At 40.5% G+C, this 24,325-nt stretch overlaps 2 protein-coding genes across 14 annotated transcripts in view; both read left to right on the forward strand.

Annotated features, from left to right (window-relative positions):
* Positions 1–1,669: 1,669 nt before the first annotated feature.
* Positions 1,670–18,840, forward strand: LOC131229565 (uncharacterized). 3 transcript variants are annotated; one of them, XM_058225570.1, is made up of 15 exons: positions 1,670–1,703; positions 1,804–1,879; positions 2,949–3,121; positions 4,060–4,179; positions 4,590–4,709; positions 5,162–5,303; positions 5,477–5,647; positions 7,604–7,759; positions 8,456–8,562; positions 15,070–15,160; positions 15,505–15,646; positions 16,648–16,804; positions 17,428–17,544; positions 18,018–18,144; positions 18,459–18,840. In XM_058225570.1, the coding sequence occupies exons 2-15, from the start codon at positions 1,838–1,840 to the stop codon at positions 18,729–18,731; spliced, it is 1,938 nt and encodes a 645-aa protein (XP_058081553.1). In that variant the 5' UTR covers positions 1,670–1,703; positions 1,804–1,837; the 3' UTR covers positions 18,732–18,840. The 3 variants fall into 3 exon arrangements, with proteins under 3 accessions (XP_058081553.1, XP_058081554.1, XP_058081552.1); XM_058225569.1 differs by lacking the exons at positions 1,670–1,703; positions 1,804–1,879 and having other exon boundaries at positions 2,710–3,121; XM_058225571.1 differs by lacking the exons at positions 1,670–1,703; positions 1,804–1,879; positions 18,018–18,144 and having other exon boundaries at positions 2,703–3,121; positions 18,459–18,648.
* Positions 18,841–20,498: 1,658 nt separating this feature from the next.
* The window catches only part of LOC131229304 (uncharacterized), a 77,073-nt gene continuing 73,246 nt past the window's right edge, over positions 20,499–24,325 (forward strand). For 5 of the 11 annotated variants that reach the window (XM_058225220.1, XM_058225218.1, XM_058225219.1 and 2 more), the window contains exons 1-2: positions 20,506–20,748; positions 20,880–20,955. In XM_058225220.1, the coding sequence (XP_058081203.1) occupies positions 20,663–20,748; positions 20,880–20,955 (162 nt within the window). In that variant the 5' untranslated portion in view covers positions 20,506–20,662. Of the gene's footprint in view, positions 20,749–20,879; positions 20,956–24,325 lie in introns of all 11 variants that reach the window. The other 6 variants (XM_058225213.1, XM_058225214.1, XM_058225221.1 and 3 more) reach the window with 3 other exon arrangements.

Raw genomic sequence — 24,325 nt, forward strand, 5'->3', positions numbered from 1 at the left:
TCAAAACCCCCAAATAGATGGAAAAATTAATATTTCAATGTGATGCAACGCGGAATTATCACATATGTCCCAAAGTATGGTCATTACATATTCATGTGGAATGGGCGCATGGCCTCCGTTTTGGTCACTCCCTTTATCCTTGTGGGGCACACCAGGTGAATTGGATCAGATGGCACATACAACACAGATGACCTCAAATTCCATCTTGAAAATTTTATGGCCAGCTTCATCTAAATGAATGGTTTGGATTTCACTAGAACATCAATGTGGGTCCACCACAGCTCAACCGCAACGATATGTTTAGAACGAATGTGATCATCCACATGTAATATAAATCGTAGGAAACAGTGTTTTAGAAGCTTTCTTTATTTAACTTCTTAGATTAGAACATATAAATAAGGTATTAGTTTTAGACGATTGATGTATTGAATCTTAAGAAATTCAATGATGAAGGCCAGTGAATTTTCTTTTGAGTGAGAATTGAATTGTCTTTGCTTAGATTTTCTTCTCAGCTTCCTTTTGCGTGTCTGCGTGAGAGAGTGTCAACATACCTTGTCTAGCTTGTTTCTTGTAAGTCACTATTCAGGATCACTAGCATGTGTGGCCCAATGGGACCCACATTCATAGATTGTCAGATAGATGATCTAAATTGTCTGTCTTCTGGCCACTATCATGGATAGTCCACATTTGAATATTAATTTTAAAACACGAAAACTCAACTCGAGTCGAATTGTATCAACTTGAAAACTCGATCGAGTTTTCCTGAGCCCTGGTGATATCTGGGTGAGTCGAGTCAGGTTCTCTAGTTTTTAAACTATGCAGAAAACTGATCCTGACCATTTTGTTTTCTGAGTTGAATGTGAAACAACGGTCAGCATTCAACTAAACATATCTATATTCAGATTTCTTTTTCCTTTTTTCTGGGGCTGGTTATCCAGGGTAGAGCCATAGTTTGGACGGTTCTGATCATCTAAACATCTACACAAATAGAAACATGTGACATGACTTGATGAACCCATCCTCAACTGGACTAATCAGGTAGATGTGTTTTCTGGTTCGACCATCCCCATGGGGCCCACTTTTTGAGCAGTCTGATGGATGCCTCTGTTCAGAGGATGAGTTGCCATAGTTTAGTATATCACGATGAACGCACGAGATGCAACGGTGCATAAAAACACACGAATGATGGTATTTTGGTCTCTCAGAAGATTTAATCCGCAAAGTGGGACTGAGTCATCATGTGGCTGCATTTAGTGAGCCAAGTTGGCAATACATTCTATCATGCACCGTGTCCCACGTGGCTGTTATTTAAAGCATGTTTTGCTTTTTTGTTCGGCTGGATCGTGAATAGATGGCCCAGGTTAGGGTGGGCCAGGGGCCTAATCTGGCTACGAATGCCCTAGCCGTGGTCTTGCCTAGCCCTAGCCCAGACCATTTACAACCCTCGTTATATAGCTCAACGTACCGACTCATTCACGACACTGTTCACAACGCTCTCGTAGACAAGGAATGCCGTACAAGTAATCAGACGCTTGGTATTAAAGCCATAATAAAAATCAACAAAAATGCAATCAACAATTTCTGTGAGAAAGAGAGAGAGAGAGAGAGAGAAAATAATACTTAGTCTCTAATGCAAGGAAAGACATCTTATATATATTCCAATGAACCATTTGATCCTTGCATCTTTCATCAAGACTATAGAGGTGAGAGATGTAGATTTTGTATTTTGAATTTTTATCTTGTTTTTGTATGGGATTTGCATGTTTGGATTGAAATTGTCATTTTTTCCACTTTTAACTTCAGGCCAGTTCACAACATCATCAACGGTTTAGGACCCATGTCACCTATTGGGGTGCATTTGCAGATACAAGACAAACACGTATAGATCGATTTCTCTACTTTTGCATCTGATTCTCCATTTTCCTATTTTCGTTTTTCATCCTTTAATCTTAGAGAATGTCTGATTAATGATCTGGACCATCCTCAGGTAGGACCCACCACCTTACATGCTTTATGCCTTTCAAGAGATCAGATTGCGTAGATGATGGCCATGATACTAGCCATTTAATGAATTGTTCGGAAAGTAGATGATCTATATTGATTTTAATGGAGAATCTGCCATAACTAATCCAGACCGTCAATCATGTTGGCCCTTCTTTGGTTGATCTTTTGTCTTACTAGCCAATTTGATCAGATGATCGTAACCATCCGATCTATCTATGTCTAGGAAAATGAGCAATGCAGATAGATTATCAGAGAGAAATAGAGGTCCAGTTGATGATTTTGGACTATCCATGATGCGGGGTCCACCTTAGATTGCTGATTTTAAGATGAAAGGCTAGAAGAGATGAGGTGAGAGGGTGGAATGACTTGATATTATAAATATGATTAGGTTCTTATAACTTTTTTTTTTAAATGCATTAAACAATATTTCTTAGCACAATGAATTATGCAATAATTGATTATTTTAATAAATCTATAGCGTGGTTTATTACGGGCCATTCAAATTCCAAAAGGCCCACCAACGGACGGGAAGGTAGGAACCATTCGATTCTTGGTTAGTTTGTGGACTCTGTACTGATTGGTTGCACGTGGTGATCCATGCACATGAAAAACAATGACCTAAGGAGATGGGCCATCCAGTGAGCTGAGAATGGGCTTAGAATGGTCTGGGCCCAACAAAAAATATGCTGACAATCGAGGTAAAGAAGTCTTTTAGGATGGGCCTAATGCTTGGCCCTTTATACCATTGAAAAGCCCATTCCAACCAAATTAGTATTTGGTTTCCAACAGGCCTTGACTTGGGTCAGGCCCATGAAACTCGGCTCTGCTTCAACCTTTCTTGAACCATTCTTTCATTCTTTCTTTTCTTCTTCTTTTTTTTTTTTTAATCCTCTTTTATGAACAATTTCATTTGGACGGTGGTGATTGAAACAATGGATACGCAGGTGGTGATCAATAATGGCATACTCCAAGTAACATTGTCAAAGCCGGACGGGATTGTCACTGGCATACGATACAACGGCATTGATAATTTGCTAGAAGTTCGTAATGAAGAATTTAATAGGGGTTATTGGGATGTCTACTGGAATGAGCCTGGAGGTCCAGGGATCTTTGATGTGTAAGATCCTCTCTCTCTCTCTCTCTCTCTCTCTCTCTCTCTCTCTCTCTCTCTCTCTCTCTCTCTCTCTCTCTATATATATATATATATATATATATGTGTGTGTGTGTGTGTGTGTGTGAAACTACGTTATGGTAGGTGGGCGATTCTACGTTACGGTTGGTGGGCCCCATGCCCAACTGTGGGGGGGAATTCAAGCTTAGCTTTTTAACCAGGATCATGCCATCAAGGCACTTGTTTCATCATTAATTATATGTGTTGGGAGTTGAAGCAACCTCATGTAAAGGTCAACAAGTAATATATAATGAAGAATTTAAACAAATTAACACCAAGTTTTTACATGAAAAATTTTTATAGGAAAAAATTACAGCATGAAGCAACGATCAATCCCCTATTATCAAAAGAGAGTCATAAGACATAGAAGAACTCACAATAGAAACTGACGTAGGGATAGACCTGATGAGGTCGAGCACCATCTTCTTCTAAGGTATAACTATTCTAAATCCACGGAACTTCTCTATTTCTAAAAAGGAAGAAAATCTAAAACTCTAAAAAATTAAAAATTATTTTAAAAAAATAGAATTACTAAAAATAGTAATTTTTCTTAAGTATCCATACTATGCTCTAAAATTCTCTTTCTAAACCATAATCACAATTAGGAGGATATTTATACACTCCCGTAAAATGTTAGAAAAAAAAAAAACCTTACCGACATAACCGACTCACATCCACAGATTGAACGGAAAACATACAAAAGCTACCATCATGCAATTTGAGAATTCATTTATTAATTTGCTCGAACTGACACTGGACACCAGTCGAACTGAAACACATCTTCTTTAGGCTAATATTAAAGGCACTCAATCAACAATATTGGGGTTGTCTTTTTGATTATATTATAGTTACAAAGAGAAGTATAATCTATTTATGTTTGGCAGGATAAGAGGGACTAGTTTTGAGGTGATACTAGAAGATGAAAACCAGGTGGAAGTCTCCTTTACAAGGACATGGGATCCATCTCTCAAAGGGACCCTTATTCCCCTTAACATTGACAAAAGGTGCATCCCTTCTTATCATATCCTCATATTTATGATGGCTATCAATGGGCCCCACTAAGCCCATTGGGAAATCAAGCCAAGCCATGATGGTCCAAAACATAAATTGGCTGGACCTGGCCTCAAATTCAATGGCATTTTATATCAAAGCCTGCATGAGCCAGATCTAAGCCCCTTTACATCTTCCATGAGCCAGTCTTGGACCTACATTTCAGCCCACCAGCCAGAACCTATTATAAATTTCAGGCCCGAACCCACCTCAAAAATGGGTCAGGAACCACGGGTTGACCTGACCCATTGCCACCCCTACTTAGACCAGCACGATTCCAGCCCCACTTGGTCTGGGCCTACTCGGGCCCAGTTCAGCCCGGACAGTTTAAGGCCCTACGAAGACTAATGAAATGAAGTTACAGGTTTATAGTGCTTCGCGGGTCCTCCGGATTCTACTCATACGCCATTTATGAGCACTTACAAGGGTGGCCTGATTTCAGTCTCGCTGAAACTCGGATAGCTTTCAAGCTTCGAAAGGACAAGTACAAACACCTTTCACTTTCCTCTCTCGCCTTCTCATCTGTATGATACTGTCCAAATTCCATGATGGGGCCCACTTGATTGCATGATCAAACGATCTGGATTGTTTGTCTAGTTGGCCCTGCCTTTGATCCTTATTCAAATACAAGTGCGTCTGATTCGAACCATTGAGATCTATGTTGGACGTGGCCCCATTTTTGGCAACTATATAGTGGAATTAGTAGGACTTGGACCCCACTTGAAATTTTCTAGAATTTATTTTTCATATTCTTAAAATATATGAAAAAGTTTATTTGAATATGAATAAGCATGTGTGGCCCACCTCGGTCTTTCAGCCTCGAGCATTCATAAGATGAACAAAATTGGATGGTTGGGATTGTCCAATCGAACTGATTTTGTTAGATATGGCTCACCCCACGAATGGTCAGATGTGTGATTGATGTCACCTCGTCAGGTTTCACTACATGGCCATATCAGATGATAGACAGAGAATCATGCCAATGCCAGATGATCGTGATCCCCCACGTGGCCAGCCGTTAGCATTCAAAGAAGCCGTTCGTTTGATAAATCCAATCAATCCAGACCTTCAAGGAGAGGTAAAAGCAAATTCTAGTTTTATATGAGGCAGGTAACTCAATCCAAACCGTCCAATTCATCGGCTTCACTTGGTATTGGTTATAACCCAAATTTCACATGGGATGGGCCATGTTGGCTTTCGATTGCTGAATTTGAACAATTGATCATATTTACACGATGCTATCATGCGCAGGTGGATGACAAGTATCAGTACTCGTGTGAGAACAAGGACATCAAGGTCCACGGTTGGATATGCTCCGATCCTCCTGTGGGATTCTGGAACATCACCCCAAGTGATGAGTTCAGAACTGGTGGGCCTCTAAAGCAGAACCTGACCTCCCATGTGGGCCCCACCACCCTATCCGTAAGCCCCACATCTTTCTTCAATGCAGGCATGCCATTCCATTTAGTAAGTTTGTAATGGATACTCTAAACGGTTGAATCCTTGATCGTGATGGTGATTGGTTGTGGGCCCCACTTGATCCTATAACCTAGGTAAAAGGTCAAGCAGACGCAGAGATGGACGATGATAAGGTTGAACACCATCTTCCTCAAGGGATAATTACTCTGAATCCATGGAGCTTCACTCGATATGCTCACCAGAATAGATATAAAAAATAGAAATAAATTCTAATAGGTTGGTTGGTGGTAAAAGAAAAAAAAAACGAGTAAATTGTGACTTGATATAAATATTAAAACTTACAATAGTTATAGACTGTCATGATTTATATTAGACTTCATGGTTTTCAATTAAAAATAATTAGTATTTGGCCTAACCACTTTGTTCTCTTAATTTTTCTAAGCAATTTTCATGTTGGATGCAACTTATAAAATTCAATGGATCAAAAGTTATAGTCAAACTAAAACTTACTATAAATAGTAAAAACACGAAAATAAAAAGTACTTTCAACCATCCATCCGGCGGAATCTCCTACCCAAAATCAAATATGATATGTCAAATAACTCATTTCATTTTACAAGATAAGCTTGCTTTAGGGTTCTGACAATCCCGATCACCTCTGCTTCCCATTAGGTCTTCTCTTATCCATCTTGGCCATGAAAGCACCCACGACCAACTCTACTTCACTTTCCACTTCAATCTCAGCTTCTTCTTCTTCTTCTTTTCTTTTTTCATGGGTACATGTTTTGCCCTACTTGAGTGAATTTTGATAATATTTTAAAAGAGGTGGATTGTTGGCCCACCCACAGTGTAAACATGATCCCGACGGTTAATCTCATGGACCCCAACACAAATTGGCCATGGGCCAAACAAAAGTCACCGATCCGATTATCTTAACCATTTTCTTATCCCTGTCCATCAAATGGACGGTTCAGAAAACTAGTAATCTAAATTCAATGGGCCACGGTCATCCAATGCAATAGAGATGACTATCCAACCAAAAACGTATATTATGTTTATGGGTGTACGCGAACCGAGCTAGCTCGGTTAGCTTGCTCGACTCAACTTGAAAAAGCTTGATTCAAAGCTAAGTTCGAGCCAAATCAAGTTGATTTTTTAAGCTCGAAAATGAGTTTGAGCCGGGTTCGAGCTGGCCCAGCTCGACTCGACTCGGATCGAACCCAACTCGAATCGAACTCGGATCGAACTAGTTCGGTGACTCGGTTACTTTAATAATGATGTTGCTCACTGGGTGTTTGATGAAATGACTCAATGAAGTATGGCGAGTGGCAAAGAGCGTATGTATATGAAATAAATATCTTTTTTTTCTTGATTTTTATCTTGCTTAGAAGGTGTTTAATAAAATACATGAAAACTACTGTTGTTGTTTTATAGAACTCAACTCGATCTTGGCTTAAACTCAGCTCAAATTAGCCTGAGCTGCTAACCGAACCGAGCCGAGCTAGCTAGTCAAGCTCGAGGACCGAACCTAGCCAAGTTTGAGCTAGGATCAGCTAGTGGCTGAGCCGAGTCAAGCCGAAGCCAGCTCGACTTGGTTTGACTGGTGTACACCCCTAATTATGTTCTGTCTAGCCATGTAGAACCTACGAAATGGACAGTCTAGATCATTTTTATTTTTTTTTGTGTTAGCTTGTTAGTACAACACCCTTGTCAGCACACACACTCCATGTTAGCCTCCCCCGCTAGGGATCGATGCCAAGACCCCAATTGTTGAAACAAAGTATCTCCACTCAGTCTGCCAGTTGAGCTATGGATCTGGGTGTCAGTCTAGATCATGTTGATGTCATGTACGTAGGCCGATCACCACCATTGACGGAAGACTCCATAGGACCCTCTAATTGCATCACATCCGTTCGAAATATTTGTCAATCATCAACTGAGATGCCTTGTGATTTTCAGGTGTTTCTGAGCGGGCACTATGCAGGGGAAGATCTGACACCGAAATTCACCAACGGAGAGCCATGGAAGAAAGTGTTCGGCCCGCTTTTTATATACGTTAACTCGGGGTTCGACGGAACCGATCCACTTGCACTCTGGGAGGATGCAAAATTACAGGTCAGGATTCACCGATGATGATCGATATGTTCATATATCTCTTTTTCTTTGAAAAATATGAGCATTTTTTAAATTTATAGTGGTCTAGTTGCACTCGAACACATGGATAGTCCAATTAATCTTGCAATCTGGACCGTTCATTATGTCCGGACCGTGCATTATTGGCCAGAAAGAAAAATTAACGCTGATCAGATGGTCTTATCCATCCAATAGCTGGTGCACTTTTCTTTGGCTATTCGTGTGCAAGCAAGAAAAGAGAATATCAGGATCATTTGATCAAAGCATTTCTTTGAAGTAAATTACTATCCATGATGGTCCATATGAAATGGATGGTCAAAATTGTTGATTGGACCCTTTTTTTTCGTAAACAATGTGGATCGTCCATCTTATGGACTATACTCATTGGATGGTTAGAATTGTCCAATTAGTGTTATCTTTTCAGTGTAGCTATCTGCTGGTTGGACAGTCCAAGTTTTAGTATGCAACCATGAGGATCGTTGTAGGCCCGGCCTGACGGCCCAGCTAGAAACATTCAAAATCCTGGCCGAGACCAACCCCATATCGGCCCATTGACAGCACTTATTTTAGTAGCTTTTATCATTGAATTCTTTCTGATGCATAAATATTCACGGTTTGCGTAGACAGTGATGGAGAAGCATATGACTAGTATCTTCACTTTGTTTTTCTTCAACCCAGATGCTGATAGAAGTTGAAAGCTGGCCTTACACTTTCCCAATTTCAGATGATTTCCCAAACTCCGACCAACGGGGCTCCATCAGTGGTAGATTACTGGTCATGGATCGGTATGGATTTTGTTCCTTTCTCAGGATGGGTGCTAGAAAAGGTTCTATACGAGTCGAGCTCATGGGAACTCCCCATGAGGTCGAGCTGTGTGGGCGCCATCATGATGCGTGTAGAACATCTACTCCATCAGTCAGATGCACCATTCCATGATGGGCCCAGGGCTTAAAAATCAAGTCAATCCGTGACTTGTGTGGACCACACCACATACAAAAGTTGAGAGGGGTTACCCTCCATTAAAACATTCATAATCATTTTTTGGGCCTACCAAGATGTGGTTCACAAATCCAGCCCATCCATTATGTGTGTCCCACTTGGATGAGGGGTTAGACCAAGTTTTAGATGCATCCAAATTTTAGGTGGGCCCCACCATGTGCTTTTGTATGTTTTAGGCATGTCTTCATATGATTTTAGTTGGTATGGCCCACCGGAGTTTCATATATGGCTGATTTTTGGGATATCCCATAATTTAAAGGGGACCCATCAAATGCACAGTGTTGATGTTAGATACACATCATGGTAGGGCCCACACAGCTCGACGGTATAGAACCTTTTCTATATATATATATATATATATATATATATATATATATATATATAGAGAGAGAGAGAGAGAGAGAGAGAGAGAGAGAGAGAGAGTAATGGTCTCCTACGAACCATCCCGCAGGATACCTTGGTGCGGTCCAATTCCCACTGCAAGGGGATGGGAATTTCGTTCCTGTGCAAGGATGGTGGGTGGGACCCACCGCTATGTTTGTGAGAAATCCACTCCGTCCATCCATTATGTGAGCTCATTTCATAGAATGCAACAGAAAATCAGGACACCATTTGAGGTTGTGAAAGCCATTCACTTTACGTGAAAGCCGTTTACAACTACACAGTCGTGAAAACCATTCACAGAAGGGGTGGTCCACCTCTGGTGGGTCCCACTATTATGCATTAAAAAAATCTACTATGACTATCAAGTAAATGCCTTAGTTTTAGGCCTATGGTTGAAAAACCAAAACCAACCATGATTCAAATGAACCATAAGAATGGAAATAGTATGAGGTTGACACTAACCCTCCAAATTGTTTAACTAGTTATGGGCCGCATGTATCATGGATGGGCCTGATTTTTAAGTCATTGACCTAAATTTGTGTCATCTAATGGTTTGGTTGGATGACAAATAAACATTACCATGGGCCCTTGGAAGTTTTTTATGGTAGGTGTTCAACCACCAATGTTTCCTGTTGACACTTGAGATGCGGATGTGCTTCATTTTTGGGTCAATGCCCTAAAATGAGTGGGCAATATGGATGGACGGAGTGGATATATAACACATACATCAAGATGGTCCGGATCACAGCCTAACTAAAACTGGTGTTTTAAGGACGCAGTGATGATAGAGACTTCTTCGTTTAAGTCTTTTAATAACACACAACTTTAGCCTCCTCAGGATCACATATTTTCCTTGGAATAGCTCACTTGAAGTAACGATTATGCAGATTTTTGGGCCTTATGGTTAAAACAGGGCGACTCACATGATGATCGGGGTGGATTTCACCAAAACATTATGGCCAGCCCCAAAAATGAACCACATCCACTCCATCCATCCGTTCGTTTTTGAGCAAGGATGGTGGGTGGGACCCACTGCTATGTTTGTGAGAAATCCACTTCATCCATCCGTTTTTCAATCTCATTTAATGATATGAAACAAAAAAATTAGGAGGATTCAACACTCAAGTGGGTCACACGAGAGGAAACAGTGGGTTTTCAACGAGCACCATGGAAACATTCTACTGGCCATAAAAGTATTTTATCAGCCTAAATTTACTATGTTTTTGCTTCATCCACGTGGGAATAACCTTATAAGTGGTTTGGATTACATATAAACATCAAGGTGGAGCCTAGAAAGGTTTCAACGGTAGAAATTTCTTTCCCCAATTTTCCATCTGGTGAGACCCACTTGAGTTTTTAATTTAAAATGATTTTTGGTCAAAAGTAATGTAATGACCTCACAAAACGGATGGAGTGGATTTCTCACAAACATAACGGTGGGTCCCACCCACCTTCTCATGTGAAAGGCTTTATAAGGAAATCCACGTTCCTCTTGCGGTGGGAATTTGGACCACACCAAGGTATCCTACGGTATGGTTCACAGGATACCATTACTAATATATATATATATATATAACACCTCGGGTTTTCAGGGGCCGTGTAAGAACTCGGCTCCCGAATTCCCAGGTGTCATAGGTGCCCTAATAGGCTTTAGATTTTAAATACATTTGGATGATCTCATAAACAATAAAAAGTTTAGCAATGCATGAATCATAAGTAAGTCATAAAACAGTATCAAGTACCACTAATTATAAAAGTATCAAACCCATAAATCTAAAATCAACTAAATAGGGAACTAGGTCCCACCCATATATGACCCAAAGTGACTAGAGCCCTAGCGCATACCCCACGGTAGCCCAAATTCTGACTAGAAGGATCCGTCGAAAGTCTGGAAGTAGAGAAGCTCATCTTCCCTATCCATGCTCACCTCACTCAGCTCGTCGAGCACCGCCTCACCTGCATCTAGTAAAGGGTCTGGTTGGTTTTTAAAACACCGTCCTAGACTGAGAGTGAGTAGCTAACTCAGTTGTTACTATTAGCCTTAAGTTAAAACAAGCATTAATTATATGATTAATTTAATGAAAGACATACATTCACAAATCACTAACTAGTCTTGTTAATTTATATGCATGTATTATGATATGATGCATGACCTCACAACAACACTCCCTCGAGCGATTTCATCTCACGGTCACGCATGACCAACACTCCCTCATTGCGACCTCAACTGCCGAGTCGCCAAATACTAGCGAATGCGATGCATGAATAATGTTAGCCGAGTATTTAATTAATTTCGTTCATCCAGTAGATTGGAAAAACTGATACACCCCACGTATCATTGCCCTCAACTGGTTGCGAGGGCAAGGCCCCTCAACGTGCAAGGCCAGGACCCCACGATCCTTGATCTCATCGGGTTCCCCATCTCCGATTTCAAGCACATGGGGAGTGCTGAGAAGAGGGATCGCTCGCGGTCACTACGGGGAGGCTAGTCACCCCAGCGTAGGCCGACAGCTCGGACACAGTGTCTCATTCCACCATGCTCGGCTCTCAAGTCTGTGGATCGATTTCGAATGGTTATTAATAGGCTTCAGTGGTTAAAGGGTGTTCCAGATTCCATACAGGCGTGAGTAGATAGGGTTAACAAATATGGTTGGTCAGTAAGTGGACTAGACCATGCGAGTTCAGGCCAGTACACGACGGACAACATCGAGTACAAGCGACCCATATAGTCCAACTACAGTCGCCCATTTGCATCTACCCAAACCCAATGGTTTATCCACAGGATGGTCCTACTAACAGGACCATCTTCTCCCGCCTCAATTTCTTAACCAACTTAGGTTGATGGTATTCAATAACACTTCAACGAATCAGAATTCAGCATCTAACACAAGTGATGTCATGTACTCATACATCAAACATATAAATTCAGATTTTTCTACAATTGCAACTACTAATAATAATATGAAATAAATGTGTATGTGTGTTGTGTGGGGCTAACGAAGGGATCAAGAGCTATACATGATTCATAGTACAAACATACAACAAGGATTAATGTAAGCACAAACATACAATAAGGATTTTATGCAATCATACATGCCACAAGGAAGGTTATACTAGAATCACATATGAGATAAACATGTCACTCTTCAAATCAAGCCCAATCATGTTGAAGAACAAATAACTAACACTTAACCATTTCATGGGATTTAGGGGGACCTATCATGTAGGGCCTTGACTAGGTTCTCTCTAGATTACTCAAGCACATCATCCTAACATTCATAATCATTAAACTCATAGTAGAATTGGTGTCAGGCCACCTAAGGATAATAGTCTGCATCTTGTGACGAATCGCTCGATCCATGGCGCCCGTAGGGTTATGGTGTTAAGAAATCATTATTAAAATGTCCAAATAAGCATACAAGTTTGTAAGAATTGAAAGAAATTTAATCCAAGACCTAAACCTACAAACATAACTCCACACTTACATTTAATCATCGTCGAATCGACACCAATGAAAGACAATGTTGCTATAGAGGAGATGAGAGGGTGAAGGTGCACAAACCCTCATGCTTTCAAGCTCTCCCTCTCTCTTTCTCTTCTTTCTCTCTTTCTCCATTTTTTTTTCTAAGTCAAATTCGTATGGGGAAAGGGGGTGCCCAAATGAGGCCATTTTATAATACCAAATTTGGTGTAAACGACTCCAAGGGTTGGGTTTTTACTATACTAGCCCTATGGGAGGGTCTTTCTAACATTTGAGGCCCACTATAAGGCGTAATATTAATATACACCGTAAGATAGTTAGCCCTAACGATAATCTATGTATGGATATGATCGGTCCGCCATTTGAATGTGCCGATCGACAGATATAATTAGAAGTCTGCTCAACAGTTACCGATAGTCAATTGGGGTCGCGACTATACGGATATAAGTAGGAAAATATCCTTACTCCACGTGTAAAGTTTGGTTATAAACCGATGGTCCAAAATCCTCAACTTTGCATAAGAGTGGACGACCCAATTCACTTAAGTTTCAGTTTCTTCCTTTAGGGTATTTGCACTTCTCATGCACTCGTCCTTTAGCTCAAGTTGAGCGGTTCTGGACAGTACCCAGGTCCGACTCCTGCAATGGACGTCAAGCCCAATAAGACGAACATTATTCTATAGTTTTGGAACTAGTGGCCTACTAACGAGCGATCTAAAGCTTGTTCGGAAAATCGGGGCATTTCTGGAATAAATTAGGTATTGAGATTTCTCATGGATAATGATTTGGGTTTGGATTAACTATGTTCATAGTGTGACTTATTTATAAGTAGTGAAAGTGCAGATTTGGTCATGTTTACTCTAAACCGTCGGCTTTAGGCCAAAAGAGTAACGGAGTTGATTTGGTCTATTAGTCAAGATCTGGGCCTTATCTGACTCGACTTAGGTTAGATCTTTAATTTAGTTATGATTGTCTTGATTCGTTAGCGATGGGTCGGTTAGATTTGGGTCCTATGTGAGTAAATCATGGGGCTAAACTTGATGTTTAAGTAATCGGATGGATTCGTTGGCTTCCTACAATTGATTAATCGGACTTGTGCGGTTTTTTACTGGTACCACCCATGTATAAACTAACATTGAGTGCTAATAGTCAGTAAGTGATATTATAAGTTAATTACAAAAAAAAAATTCAAGGATCTTTGGAAATCCGAAACAGTGAAAATCCAAAGCGTTACAATATATATATATAGTAATGGTTCGCAAGGAATTTATGTACAAGCCTTCATGTAAGCCGTAAGATGATAAGAGCGGCTGGGATTTAGTTGTATTGAGAAAGGGAAAGTCTTCAAAAAAAACTCTCTTACACTCGCAGATGCAAAAGCTTGAACGGATTCTGTGTGGGGCCCACTATGATATTTGTGATAAATCCAACCCGTCCATCCATTTTTCGAAATCATTTTAGGACATGCGACCAAAAATGAGGAGGATCCAAAAATAAAATGAGCCACATGAGAGGAAACAGTGGGGATTTAGTGACCACCGTTGAAACATTCATATGGCTACAAAAGTTTTGTATCAATTTATGTTCCTAGTGTTTTCATTTTATCTCAGTGAAAATGACCTTATAATGGGTTTGGATGGAATATAAACACCAAGGTGAAGCCTACGAAGGTTTCAATGGTAAGCATTCCTTTCCCCACTGTTTTATCTCGTACGGCCCACTTGAATTTTGGATCCTCCTCATTTTTGGTATAGTGTTCTAAAATGATATCTAAAAAACAAATGGACGGGTTGAATTTCACACAAAGATCAGAGTGGACCCCACACAGAATCCTTTCGCGTGATCTTCATGAGAAAGGCTTTAGTAGGAAATCCGTATCTCTGGGTTTGGGAAACGTACTGGCTACTCCCCCGCCATCGGCTAATGGCGGGTGGTCGGTGCTATGTGGACCCCACCATATCACTGACCACCCATTGAGATTGGGATATACCCCATTTTGGTCTCATACCATATCACCAACCACCAGTTGAGGTTGTAATATACCCCATTTTTGGTCTCATACTATAAAATGATCTAGAAAAATAGGTAGACGATATAGATAAAACACATATATCATGGTGGGCATCGAGTAACTCAAAATCGTATATGGTACATTGAGTAGCTCATTTTGGTTTGCGAGATATGCCTGTTTTAAGGCTCTCATGATCTTGATGACTCCTGCTTCTGATCGGGCCTTCTTTGATCCATCTTGGACATGAAAGTATCCATGACCCGCTCTACATCAAGTACCCATGTGATGGGGTGGGTGCAAGGGTGTGTATTAAAAACAAGAAGAAAAAAATAAAAATAGTGCCCGGTATGTTTTCATTTCAGCCCTAAGATTTTTCTTTTCCTAGCATGAGCCTAACAACCATGCATTTCTTACTTAGGTTCCTTAGCGAAGATAATATATCTGCGGACTGTGCTTATGTGGGCCTTGCTTTGCCTGGAGACGTAGGATCATGGCAAAGAGAATGCAAGGTCTCTCTCGGCCATGGGGTTTTTTTTCTCTCTCTTTCTTTCCTTTTACAAGTTCTTGTAAGTGATATGATCGATGAAGTATGGCATGCTGATGGGCATGGATTAGGGTACTTGAACGTTGGTGTAATGAAATAAGAGCGTGTCTCAATAGCAGTTGAATACGATGGACCGCCGTGTAATCCAACAATGCCATTCTCAATGTCGTAAAATATGGGCGCCGGAGGGCCTATTTCATTCTTGGGCCTGACCAACGGCTCAATCTAGATTGGCCCATTCACAGAACTGATGAGATGGATTAGGTATTATGCCATTTCAGGGTGTATCTTACAGTGTTCTGTTTTCAGGGCTACCAGTTTTGGAGTAGAGCTGACTCAGGTGGGTTTTTCTCCATCAACGACATCCGGACCGGAGACTATAATCTCTATGCATGGGTGCCAGGTTTTATAGGAGATTACAGAAACGATGGGATCATTACCATCACCGAAGGTTAGCATGCGAGAGATTTATGGGCAGCAACTGTAGGATTTGGAAAAGTGGGGCCCATGGTTCATGGATCTAAACCATTGATATGTTGGGATCACTGTAGATTGAAGATCATCACTCTTTGATATTTGGCCTTTCTCTCTTTTGAGTTTACACCACGGCTTATATCTAATTTTCTTCTGTGTGTTCTTAAGACATAACATAAGATGGTTCAGATCTTTGAATATTGGATATCCACCATCCTTGGTGAGGCCCATTATTTCAATAGTTTGGATCAACAGACCTTGGGCCCCACATGCACATAATCCTACTCTTGATTGAGAGGCCGATCCACTACAAAAATCTGGTGTTTAGCCTAACCTACAACACGATGTGTGGGTCCCACTGAGATGTATGCATGACATCCAATCTGTTCATCACTTGTCCGCTCTCATGTTATCCTTGTCTCCAAAAACTGGGCCATAACATATAAAATCATGCTTAAAATCTCTAAAATGTGGAGTGGTCCACCTGAGTTTTTGAATGGCTGGATTTATGGTTTGTCCCTTGATTGTGGTGGATCGCATCTTCTGAATGGAGTGGATGGCATATATGAAACAAAGTGCCCACGCTCAAACTATCCAGAAGGTTTTTAACAGTCGGTGTCCCCATCCCAACTTTTCCCTATGGTGTGACCCACTTGAACTTATGATCGCCCTAATTTTTCGGTTCCAAGGAGTACCAAAGGGTTCGAACATGATGGACGGATTGGATTTCACGAACACATCACAGTGGGCCCCACACAGTGTTGTAGATTAGCTTAACCAACAAAACTTAGTGGATCCGACCTCTGTTCCAATGACGCATTTGCTGATGAGTAAGACCCTTGCAACTCCTAGCTTTACTTCTTGCTTCTGTTTGATTTACCTAATGAGTGGTGAGGATTTTCCAGTAAGCATGGCTTATATAAAGTTTCAATGGTCTTTTGTTTGATGCAACTTATTCTTTTTTAACATTGAAATCAGGATGTGATATTGACCTGGGTGATCTGATATATGAACCACCTAGAGATGGTCCCACATTGTGGGAGATCGGCGTCCCTGATCGTTCTGCTGCTGAGTTCTTCGTTCCCGATCCTAATCCTATGTATGTTAACAAACTCTACATTAATCATCCTGACAAGTAAGTTCTGATCCTTTCCACCCACGGTCTGATTCTTAAATCTTGGTTTCATTTGGTACATTACAAGATTATAATTTGGACTAAAACCATCCAATTAAGCTGCGTTTGGCTGTTCAATCCAATTGAATTGTGATAGCTCCATTCATGATAATGAGCCTCCAAATTTCAATTACTATTGTTTCAAGTTCGACTTAAAATGCAAGGGGCTGCAATCTGGGTTGGTTATCATTATGAAATAAAACGATTGCCAACCTCACTTGGTTTTTTTTTTTTTTTTTTAACTCACGCACACACACCCCCACACACTCACGCCACACGCACACACACCCCACACACGCACGCTGTGGGATTTCACCACCGTGGGTACTCGAACCCTTGACCCAGTGTTGAAACTCCATGGAGTCTACCACCCGGGTAAGAGTAAGGACCCAACTTCACTTGGGTTATCTTCCCTGTAATGAATTGAATTGCAATTCAGTTCAATTGAGCATCTAAACACACCTAATTGTTTTCGCTCGTTAGTATATGGGTTACTTTTTTAGTGCTTGGATTAGACCACTCCCAACTGCTTCATTTTTGCCTCATTTCATTGCACTAGTAAAACCTTCAATTTCTCTTGGCAGGTTTAGGCAGTATGGCTTGTGGGAGAGGTATGCTGATTTATATCCCAACGAAGATCTTGTTTACACCGTCGATGTTAGTGATTATCAAAAAGATTGGTTCTATGCACAGGTCACTAGGTGTGAATCCTCTAACTATCTTCAGTCACAAAATTTCAAGGAATCCGTTTGCACATTTAATAGTTTTCGAAATGTATTTTTCTGGCCATCAATACTATATGCTCCATGGTTTGGAAGAGGAAAACTCCAAAATTTCCCTTTCTGTTCACTAATTTGGCCCAATACATGATCATCCAATTCGCACAATCAATTCAGATGGGTTTGAATTAAAATCAATTGATTTGTTACTATTCTCATGGTTGGCCAAACACACCCACCTCCTGAATTTATGAATGAGATGATTCAGGAATTCCCAATTTGTAAACTCCCGGTAAGCAAACAGGGCGCTTAACTCGTCTGCGGACCATTACATTATCCTTTTGAGTGCATGTTCACATAACGAGCACTCGTGTCTACATACATAAACTTATTGCATTTGTGATTTTGGATAATGTAAATGTAGTTATAACCATGATTTTATGCTTACATTGCAGGAAGAAAGATGATAAATCATACCAACCAACCACATGGCAGATAAAATTCACACTTGATGCTGTCATCCAAAGTGGGACCTATAAAATGCGATTGGCGATTGCATCAGCTACAGTATCTGAATTGCAAGTATGCATATAAATATAAACTAAGTTGCGTTTGGATTTACAAGTGAATTGAATTATAAACCTTCGGTGTAATCATGTATTGAGGTGACTAGCCTCCAACCAGACTAGTAATCATAATTAAAATTGATAGTGCACCCAAACGCACACTCAAGTCGTCTCTCACACTGATCATAGACAGTTATGTGGGATTATCTTTATCACCCTATATGAATATGGATAATCTCTCATGCTGATTTTAATGAGGATAATCAAATCAAAACTGTCCAATCTATTATACTTTGTATCATACTAATGTGATTCATGTTTTTGGCATAGGTTCGATTCAATGACCCAAAAGCCAATCGCCCTCACTTTACAACTGGACTAATTGGCAGGGACAACTCGATTGCCAGACATGGGATTCATGGGCTCTACTGGCTGTTCAACATCAACGTACCAAGCACCTTGCTTGTGGGAGGAGACAATACAATCTTTCTTACTCAGGCGAGAAGCGTGAGCCCCTTCCAAGGGATCATGTATGATTACATCCGATTGGAAGGGCCCGCCGAAACTGACTCGAATAAGAAAAAATCTTGTATTTTGTACTAAGTATTTAATATCGCTCTGCTGGTAAGCAGAATCTTACTACTATCAAAGGACATGTTCAGAGTTAAATATAGTGATTGATTCATATCTAGGGTTCTATAATTATCAGTCAGATTATATAAACTGTCTTTCTGGCTACTATCATGGATGGTCCACAGTTAAATATTAATGCTGAAAATCATAGTTTAAAAACATGAAAACTCGCCTCGACAGAAACCAATTGAGTTGAGTTGAGTCAACTCAAACGAGCTTTCGTGATTTTTTAACTAAACAACTTAAGTCAGGTTCCCTAGTTTTTAAACTATGCAGGTTTTGCTTTCCTTCGGCTGGATCACGAAAAACAGGCAATGGGCTGGGGGACCTAATCAGGCCACGAGCCCTAATCCGTGGTCTTAGCTAGGTTGGCCAAGGACCACCCTGTGAGAAAAAAAAAAAAAATTAAAATTAAATGATCAAAGGTCAAAAATAGTCTAATTTGGGAATGCTCCATCCGTGATGAGTCCCACCCTATAAACAATTTGGATCATGTAAACATTACCCGAATTCGACAAGTGCCTTTGAGTGAATAATCACCAACAACTGTTATTAAACCATCTCATTCATTATTTATAATGGTGGCCCACTCAATGATCGGATGTCCATTCATCATATGGTTATGTATAACGGTGTCCCAATTGATAATTGAACCAGACCAGCCCATTCATCATTAGCCCATGCCCAGCCAACCCACATACCGGGCTTAGATTGCAAGTCTAGCCCAAGCACTACAGAGCTAAGAGGCCAGGTTTGTTGTCACCCTAAGCAAGAAGCATTAATCAGTTTTTAAGACAAGGCAAGTGGAAGCAATGGGTCCATACTATCCTACATATCTAAAAAAACAAGAGAATGAAAAATTGGTATTATTTATGAAAGTATATTTAAAAAGTTGTTTTATATGACTCACGTTAGTCCTAAACACTAAATTCATAATTTTTCTCAAATTAATGAACTTTTTTCAAAATAATAAATTTATTAAAATAATAAACAACTTTAAACTGACTAAAATAAGAATTTTAAGTTATTTTAAGACTCTCTTAACCTAAAAATTGTTAAAATATTTATAAAAAAAACGGTTACAAAGAGTAGTAAAACTTAAAATTCAATATTAAAATAAGCCTATTTTAGAAAACCATTCAGATGTAATTGGCCAACATGTAGAATTCGCCAGGAGCGGATTGCGTAGTGAGTAACTCAATACCTAAGGGTACTGAGTAAACTCTGTGAGTTCTACCGTGATTTATATATTTTATCCACTCCTTCCATCCATTTTACCAGATAATTTTAGGGCTTGAGCCCAAAAATTAAGCATATATGAATCTAAACTGGACCACACCAAGGGAAACAGTGTGAATTGAACGTCTATAGTTGAAAATTTCTTGAGGGCCATTAAATTTCTGGATCAAGATTATATTTGTTTTTTCCCTTCATCCATGTTTTTTTGATCTTATGAACAGGTTGGATGACAAATAAACATCACTGTGGGGTCTATCAAGGTTTCAACGGTGGAAATCATAATTTCTACTGTTTCCTGCGGTATGGTCCACTTGAGATTTTTATATGATTAAATCAATTTTGGTATCAACTCCTTAAATGAGCTGGAAAAACTGATGGACGGTTTGGATTAACCAAATACATTCAAGGTGGGCCCAACAGAGTTTACTCAGTACGATAATAGCGTACCGAGTAACTAAGTACGCGATCCGATTTCGAATTCGCCCGTATATATAGAGAGAGGGAGAGACAGAATACCCCGGGTTTCTAATGCAAAGAAAGAGTTCTTATGTGGATTTCAATGAACTGTTTGATCCTGGCAACTTTCGTCGAGACTGTAGAGCGACCTATAACGCTATGAAGGAAGCTCCTCCACCCAAAGCGGCGAAGAACAAATAGAGGAGATGTTTAGCTGTTTCCGATGTGCGTCTAAACAAAAAAGAAAAGGAAAAACTGAGAGAATCATTCCCGACTCTCGATTGACCTCAAGGTACGCATCCATTGGATGGAATCCAACCACAGACATCTGTGAGAGATGGAGATTTTGTATTTTTATCTTGTTTTTACATGGGATTTTGCATGTTTGGATTGAAATTGGCATTTCTCCCACTCTACTTTCAGGCCAGATCGCAACATCGGCAGCTGTTCAAGACCCATGTCGGCTCTTGGGGTGCATTTGCAGATTCAAGACAAATACGTATGGATTCCTCCTACTTTTGCATTTGATTCTCCAATTTCCTGTTTTCGTTGCCATAAAATTTTCCCTAATTATTATGGAATCTGAGTAGGGCTTTCCAAACACTAACCCTAGCCCTCTTTATCTCCAAATTCTTCACGGGCAGCTGCCCGCCGCACGACCACCATCATCACCATCACCATCAACCACCCTTGTCCCCTTTTCTTCTCTGCCTCCGTCCACTGCCACACCATCACTACGATCCCATCAGCCACCCCTGTCCCATTTTCTTCACCACGCCACTGCCACAAACCCATAAGCCACCCCTGTCCCATTTTCTTCACCACGCCACTTCCACAAACCCATAAGCCACCCCTGTCCCATTTTCTTCACCACGCCACTGCCACAAACCCATAAGCCACCCCTGTCCCATCTTCCACCACCGACCCCCGCATCGTCCCACCTGCGTCGCACCATCACCGCGAAGCAGCTATCTCCATCACCGCAGAGGTGCGGCTGTTGTTGATGTCTCAAATCATTCAGCAACAAGGTCTGTCAATGCCATTGACAGGCTGTTCGATGCCATCGACAGCTGCTCGATGCCATCGAGAAAATCTGGAAATCCCATGTTGGTTGCTGGACACTTTGTAGTGTTATGCTCGATGCCATCGATGGGCTGTCGATGCCATCAAAGTCCCATCGAAGATGCCATGGGAAAAATATAGAAATCCATGTTTAGTCGTTTGAAAGAATTGGTGTTGTATTCGATGACATCGAAGGTGTTCGATGCCATCAACAGGTCGTCAATGCCATCGAAGGTGTCATCGAGCGTATGCACTAAATTGCATAAGCGCGGGATTTGTTTCCTATTTTGATTGTGATTCTCATGCAAGCTATATATGAGTGTAATCGGGATTTGGGAGATTGGGAGGGGGATTTCTAATTCATTACTAGGGTTTCAAGGGCATAGCTTGGGCTTGCGAGGGAGATTCGAGGCTTGTTCGAATCGGTAATCTCTATCTCTTATAATTTCTGCTTTCAAAGGTGCATTACTGTCGTTTTGTGCCTTGGTTTTTTCCCACAAAGGTTTTTCCACGTTAAAATTCGGTTAGTTTGTGTTTGAACTTGACTATGCAATTGGAGTACTTTGCTTGATTCATCTTTGTGTGCTTCTGTGGTTCCCCAACAAGTGACACTAGAGATAACGTTGGGAAGTAGTTTGAATCTGAAAGCATAGTATCGATAGCATCTAATTAGAAGTTCGATGTTGAAAAATATTTTTGAACTATGGAAGGTCGAGATGACTGGTCTCCTAGTTCAACAAGGTTTGGACGATGTTCTCCTTGAGAAGCGACCGGAATCTATGACTGAAAATGAATAGAATAAGATGGATGAGAAAGCGAGAACCTCTATCCAATTATGTTTATCGTAGGAGGTCCTCTACAATGTCATAAGAGAGAAAATTGCAGCAACTACATGGGCGAAATTAGAGAACATTTATGCGAATAAATCTCTTGAAAATCGTTTGTACTTGAAGCTTCAGTTGTTCAATCTGAATATGGCGGAGGGTGCTGATGTTGGGGCCCACATTAGTAACTTTAACAAGTTAATTTGTAAATTGATGGATGTGGAAGAAACAATGAAAGATGAGGATCATGTATGCTTCCTATTGAATTCTCTCCCGGCTTCGTATGAGTCGTTCAAGGACTCGATGTGCACCGGTATAACGACCATTAGCGTTAAGGCCATTATCTCAACCCTTTAGTCGAAGGCGATGATAAAGAAAAATGGTGATGTGGGGACTTATACAGATGCACTAGTTATAAGCAGGCAAAATTCTAAATGGGACAATGGATTTTCACGATTGAGGTCCAAATCTAAGGGCAATGACAAAGGAAAGTTGAAGTGCTAGAATTGTGGGATGTTTGGGTACATGAAGAATGATTGCACAAATCCTAAGGCAAGAAAAGAGAATTCAGAGAGTTCTTCCAGGGAGACCAACACAACAGAATCTAGTGAGGAGATGAATGGTAGTGACGTGCTGACTACATCAAAATCTGGGTACTTCGACGGAGAATGGATTTTGGATATGGAGTTTCGTACCAGATGACTCCTCATTGGAGTTGGTTCACCAGTTACAGTGAGTGCGATAGGGGCAAGTCTTTTTGGGAAATGATAATGCCTGTAAAGTGGTGGGTGTTGGATCAGTGTGCATCAAGATGTTTGATAGCATGGAGTGTATCTTGACCAAGGTGAGACACATTCCTGATTTGAGGAAGAGTCTGATATCTCATGGAGCACTCGAGAGACTAGGGTGCAAATTCACCGGAGTCGATCATATCGTTAAAGTTTCAAAGGAGACACTCATAGTCATGAAGGCACAAAAGAACGAAAATCTTTACGAGTTGATTGAGAGCACTTCATCGGATAGAGCTGTAATGTTTATAGCGGATTTCACGTCTGCACGTATGTGACATGCACGCTTGGGCCACATGAGCGAGCGAGGCATGAATGAACTTTTTGACCGTTGTTTGATTTCAGTTTTTAAAAGTTTTGATTTGAGTATATGTTAGCATTGTATATATGGTAAACAATCAATGTTGTCTGGAAAACATGTATGTAAGGGTTTTTTTTTTTAAAATTTATTATTATTATTATTTTTTTAAGGCAACAAACTAAAAATGCATTAAAAAGGGAAAGAGGATACAAATGAAAGAAAAGGAGAAAAGCAAATAGAAAAAGAGGTGAAGATAACAGAAGAGCCCTAGCCACCTAAAAAGTTAAAATCAAAATTTAACAGATCCTGAACATTAATAGCCCATTCGATAACCATCTTCTTTGCCCTAGAACCCACAGATGTAACAGAGGAAGAATTGTCGTTGAAACATCTCTCACTTCTTTTAGTCCAAATAGCCCACCAAATGGCAAGGATTACCATGCTCTAAATAACGGATTTGAGCTTCCCAAGCTTAAGGCCATTCTAAGAGGATAGGAACTCGGCAGCAGAGTCAGGGGCGCACCAAGAAACCGAAAACCTCTGATAGAGATCAGTCCAAATTGGTGAAAAGAAAGAACAATGAACCAGCAGATGATTAACAGATTTAGCCTCCCACATACAACACAAACAGATATTTACGATCTGCATGCCTCTCTTAGCCAAGTTATCTACCGTAAGGATTCTATTGTGACCCGCGAGCCATCTGAAGCAGATGAATTTAGGAGGAACCGGGTATTTCCAGATGAAAGGATTGGCGAGACAATAAGCATGCACTGCAGGATATATGAGAGTGTACAGGGACTTCATGGAGAAAGAGCCTGACTTATCCAGAGACCACCCAATATTGTTAGACTGGGAAATGAGAGGCATAGTCTTTGAAATGCAGTCCTGAAG

This window comes from Magnolia sinica, chromosome 16 (genome assembly GCF_029962835.1).
Source record: "Magnolia sinica isolate HGM2019 chromosome 16, MsV1, whole genome shotgun sequence".
Lineage (NCBI taxonomy): Eukaryota > Viridiplantae > Streptophyta > Magnoliopsida > Magnoliales > Magnoliaceae > Magnolia > Magnolia sinica.